The following is a 5530-nucleotide window of genomic DNA, read 5'->3' as shown; positions in this document are numbered from 1 at the left end:
GAGATAGATAGATAGATAGATAGATAGATAGATAGATAGATAGATAGATAGATAGATAGATAGATAGATAGATAGATAGATAGATAGATAGAAGCATTTATATACATACATATATATACAAATATATATATTATATCACGTGATAATGATGTCAAATAGATCTGGCAAGGAAAAAACAGCTCACACGGAGTGATAAAGTTCAAACCTCAAAGAAAAGATTTCATACGACCTGCCGGTACACTGGCCTTTTTGGGACTCAGTATTTATAGAAAGGAAGGCGGTGGCACGGCGCAGTTTTTGTCGTTAGATTTCGTTTGGTGACCTTTGTCTATGTCTTACAATTCTACTTCTTTTTTATTTGGTTTTTGTTTTGGTTTTGGTCTTGGTTTTATTTTTGTTTTTGTTTGTTTGCTTGTTGTTTTTTTTGGTTCGAATTGTGGCTTTTTTATTTAGGGGAGGAGGGGGGTGAAAAGAAGAGGGGATGAGGAGGGTTGTGTAGTATTAGTAGAGTATTTTGTTACGAATTTCTATATGTTGGAAAAAGTAGGTCGTATGGCCTATTATTTGGGACGACAGGAGGTTAGTTTTTCTTTTTTGATTTTTTTCTATGCATTAAACTAACACAAGATTATTGAGCAAACGTTTTCTTGTTGGCACGGGTCTTGGTGGTAATTATGATTTCAACTTTTGAAATTTATTGTCTTTCTATCTCTCTGTTTCTGTGTCTCTGTATGTTTATCTATATTATTTATATCATTTTTGCTGAAGAACACAATTTCAACTTTTGATATGTGCTCTCTCTCTCTCTCTCTCTCTCTCTCTCTCTCTCTCTCTCTCTCTCTCTCTATCTATCTTCTTCTTCTTCTTCTTCTCGATCGCATCACACTTGAAGTCCGGTATCTGTCATAAATTGGGCCGTCCTGCTCAGTTCATCTGGCGGCCCGTATAGCTTTTCTTGTAGCGTCAGTGGGGTTGGCTACGTTTCCTGTCTCAGGGCCCTGTGTGTCTTGCAGTGCTGAAGGATGTGTTCAACAGTTTGGTCCGCCTCTCCACACTGGCATTTTGGTGATTGTACTAGTTTAAAACATTTGTACATATGTTGCCTCAGTCTTGTGTGTTGTGTCCTTAGTCTGAAGATAATCACTTGTTCTTGGCGGGACAGCTCATGGTAGTTATCTGGTGTCTGAGGTGCTTTAAATAGTGTATTTATAATAGTTTTTATTTCTGTGTAGTTAACGCTGTTGTCTGGTTGCTCTTTTTGTGTCTATCTATCTATCTCTTTCTCTCTCTTTCTATCTCTCTCTCACTCTCTCTCTCTCTGTCTCTCTTTCTCTCTCTCTCTCTCTCTCTCTCTCTCTCTCTCTCTCTCTCTCTCTCTCTCTCTCTCTCTCTCTCTCTCTCTCTCTCTGTCTTCTGTCTCTGTCTGTCAACCTATTTATGTATCGTTTTTGAAGAAGAGCACAATTTTTATTTTAAGATATATCTTTCTCTCTCTCCATTTTACTTTGTCTATCTGTCTTTATACATTTATCAATTTTGCAGAAAAACACAATTTCAACTTTTGAAATATAATATATTATCTTTCTTCCTCTTTCTCTTTCTCTCTCTCTCTCTCTCTCTCTCTCTCTCTCTCTCTCTCTCTCTCTCTCTCTCTCTCTCTCTCTCTCTCTCTCTCTCTTGTATGTTTATAAATATATAACTTTTACAGAAGAAAACAAAGTCCTTTACTCAATTTTTTTATTTCGGACCTGCACACGCTTAGAACGGTTGTTTGTTTTTTTAATCTAATCCTTCCCCGTGCTAACCTCAAAGATACACAGGAGCAGCGTCCTATCATCTGTTCAGCTGGTACAGATAAAAACAGGAATTATTGCTTGGTTGTTAATAATTCATTGATAAACTGGATCAAAAAAACGTTCGGATAACTGCATTCGATAAGCGTATTTGAAGACCTATATAAAGGGAGACAAACCAGGATTTGGAGATCATGTATTTTTGCCTTGACAACAAAGAAGAGGACGTCCCATTTCTAAAAAGAAATTTTATCCACACGCGACATGTTGCCTAGCAGCAGATTCTCATTTTTGGGTAAGTAGATTCTCATACTTAATTCCCCCCCCCCCCCTCCCTTTCTTTCCTTCTCTTTCTCGTTTTTTCTTTCTCTTTCTTTCTTTCTTTCTCTCTCTATCTCTCTCCCTCTCTCTCCCTCTCTCTCTCTCTCTCTTTCCCTCTCTCTCTCTGCCTCTCTCTCTCTCCCTCTCTCTCTCTCCCTCTCTCTCTCTGCCTGTGATTGTATATGTGTGTATAATACATACGTACACATATACATGTATAAACACGTACACACACTTATACACACACACTCACGCGCACACACACACACTCACACCCGCCCACACACTTACACTCTCTCTCTCGCTCTCGCACTCTCTCTCTCACACACACACACACACACACAAACACACACACACACACACGCGCACACACACACACACACACACACACACACACACACACACACACACACACACATCCGCACACGTGGACACACACTCCCTCGATTGCTTATGTGTCTGTTTTGTTTGTTTGTTTGTCTGTTTTGTTTGTGTGTAAGTAAAGAGAAGCACATAGGCACAACATTGATGATTTCGTGATTTCGTGATTTCGTGCTGGGGGAAAAAGCAAGACAAATAGACAGACTCTACAGATAGAAGTGGAGAAGTTGGATTTACATGGGCAGCCTTCCAACCACCCGAAGAAAAAAAAATTGTTATTGATAATAAGTTTGATTGCCGGCATAGTGAAAAAAAAGGGTAATGCAGTTTGGCTAATTCAGATGGTGCTATCTGTTTTTTCATTGCCCTGTTTGGGATTTTTACGCTCTCAATGATTTGACATAAAAATAATTGAGAGACATGACATTTACTAAGCATATTTGATTCTATATTTGTCATTTGTTTCAACAAATGCTCCAAGTGCTCGAAGGTTGTAATAGATAGTGTGATGCTCGTCGTTGGTAGCAAAATGTGAGGCATCGTGGTAAAATCAGGCCCTCAAATAATGAAATCAGAGAAACTAGCCTTTTCGGTCGTTGGGCAATTTTATTTTTCGAGGTTTCCTTTTCTTCTTTTTTTCTTGCTTTTTCTTGGTTATATATTATGGCTCAACGCCTTCCTTTTATTTCCTTTTAAAATCACATTTCTGTTTGGATTTTACTTTTTTTTTTTTAAACCTTTCTTAAAGGCACAAAAAGTGTATATTTATAGTTTCTAAGGATACTGTGCATTGGAGTCACAAACTTTGGCGACCATTTCCATGTTAATTTTTACCTCTGAAACCAGGCAACCCCAAGCTCCTTCAATCACAAATATCTTGACTTCTATTCAAGATAGATGGATATTGTTTTCTCTAACAGCAGGTCAAACAAACAGGCTTTAAGATGATACCAACATATAACTCTATAGGCCCCAAAACTGACAAGCGCCTGATTCCATCGCGTCATGGCTCAAATTAACTGTGCCAGTTCACCTGCATGAAACTTATGTGAGAGCTTAACTGATTGACACGTAGGGTAAAGTGCATCATTTCATATCTGTAAATCGGACGGAACAAAGTCGAACTGCAGTAATTGAACATATAACATCTGACGTAACGTCCCACCCCCCCCCCACCCCCTCCTTCGCGATCCACCCACACACATACACACACACACACACACACACACACACACCCACACATACACACACACACACACACACACACATACGCACATCATCATCATCATCATCATCACCATCATCATCATCATCATCATCATCATCAGCATCATCATCATCATCATCATCATCATAATAATAATGATAATAGATTGCATTTATACAGCGCTCTAACCCATAATCTCTGAGCGTCGTACATCGATCACATGATCACTGAGCGAATGCTTCATTCACACAAGATAAAACATGTCACAGTATCACTAAAACCAGCTCAACCACGTAAAGAGGAACTTTGAACACCATACATTATTTATAGACACGCAAGGACAGCAATAAAAACAAAACATATCAGCACTTACTAACAAACTGCAACTAAGAATTTAACAAATATCTCATTTAAAACAACTGGATTGTGAAAATGGTCTCACTATACAGTTGCTTCGAGGAAAATATGTTTGATAATTTCCCTTTTTTTTTTTTTTAGTTTGACAACGTACATTTATTTAATATACACCAATGTGCACCAATAGGTCAGAAAAAATGGTTTGCATCTCCCTTTACATATGCAATGAGTTAAGTTTGTATAATATGTTAATCCCAGTGAAATTTTAACCGAGTTACAATATTCGTTTTCCCATAAGCCAGACTAAAAAGAAGAATAAGCAAATGCAATCAACAACTTTTACTGTAAACGACAATCAAGAGGGTCATAATTATAATAATACACACGAGAGTGCTTTAGACCATGAGACCATGCGAATGATGCTTGTTTACTGGCTGTGAGAAACCGTGAGACTGCTGTATGTACAATAAGTAACAATATCTTAAGCTTCCTCTAAAAGGCTGACAAAGGCCCATCGTTCCTGGGAGAATCACTTATCTGTTGATAGGATGCTACAGTTTGACAGGAAAATGCAATGTTTGGCCGGTCATAAGAGATATTATGTGCACAACCTGTACTCTTTCATTATGGAAACTTTTTAAAACAATAAATGAGTGTTTTATATGATGTGCTGTGGGCCAGTGACCTTAAACTCAATTACTACTTTCTTATTCGTACAACTTTGAAACCGAAATGTTACATGAAAAGACAAACAGAGTGTATTTTTATTTCAAAATATCTCAGAGTCCGACTCGCACAGAAATCAAAATATAGTATTCTAAAGAAAGAAAGAAATGACATATCTTTTACATAGACGAAGTTGTTTTTTTTTTAATATAATGCTACAACTTCGAAAACAAATCATGACATGAAAAGACAAATGTAACGTATCTTTATTTCAAAATTTCACAGTCCAACTGATGGAGATTATCACATGTCTTAATGGACGCCCTATACCAGACGTTTGTCTGAGGGAAAATCGTGTTTTGTCACCCCAGGCCTATTCTTGTACCTGCACGTCTCTGTGGGGTGCCAGGCTGCGAATAATAGGAGTGCTATACAGGGTGATTTTAAAAGAATGAATCGATTTCATGACTCCAATATGTTTCCAGTTGGGGGAGTACAGCACCCTATGTTCCTCTGGTATGATATTGATATTTCTTCTCAGCTGAGACAAAGAGAGAGAGAAAGAGAAAGAGAGAGAAAGAGAGAGAGAGAGAAAGAGAGAGAGAGAGAGAAAAGGGGTGGAGGGGGGGGGGGTATTGTTTGAGTGAGCGAGCAAGTTAGGTGGTGAGTGAATGTGAGAGCAAAGGAGATTGGGAGTTCGAGTGAGAACGCGGAAATAAATAATACACAGGGTGATTCAAAAGGAATGAACCGATTTCATTACGCAATATTTCAGTACGGAAAATCAATAGAAAACTCTATTCAA

At 38.1% G+C, this 5530-nt stretch overlaps 1 protein-coding gene across 1 annotated transcript in view; it reads left to right on the top strand.

The window, feature by feature from the left end:
- Positions 1 to 1860: 1860 nt before the first annotated feature.
- Positions 1861 to 5530, top strand: part of LOC101847540 — a gene marked incomplete at its 3' end in the record, with an annotated part of 13367 nt that continues 9697 nt past the window's right edge. Inside the window, 1 exon segment of the mRNA XM_005110989.2 lies at positions 1861 to 2088. Within this exon segment, the coding sequence (XP_005111046.2) occupies positions 2058 to 2088 (31 nt within the window).

This window comes from Aplysia californica, unplaced genomic scaffold (assembly GCF_000002075.1).
Source record: "Aplysia californica isolate F4 #8 unplaced genomic scaffold, AplCal3.0 scaffold00981, whole genome shotgun sequence".
NCBI lineage: Eukaryota > Metazoa > Mollusca > Gastropoda > Aplysiida > Aplysiidae > Aplysia > Aplysia californica.
Note: the sequence above shows the minus strand (reverse complement) of the source record. Positions and strands in the feature narration are given on the sequence as shown.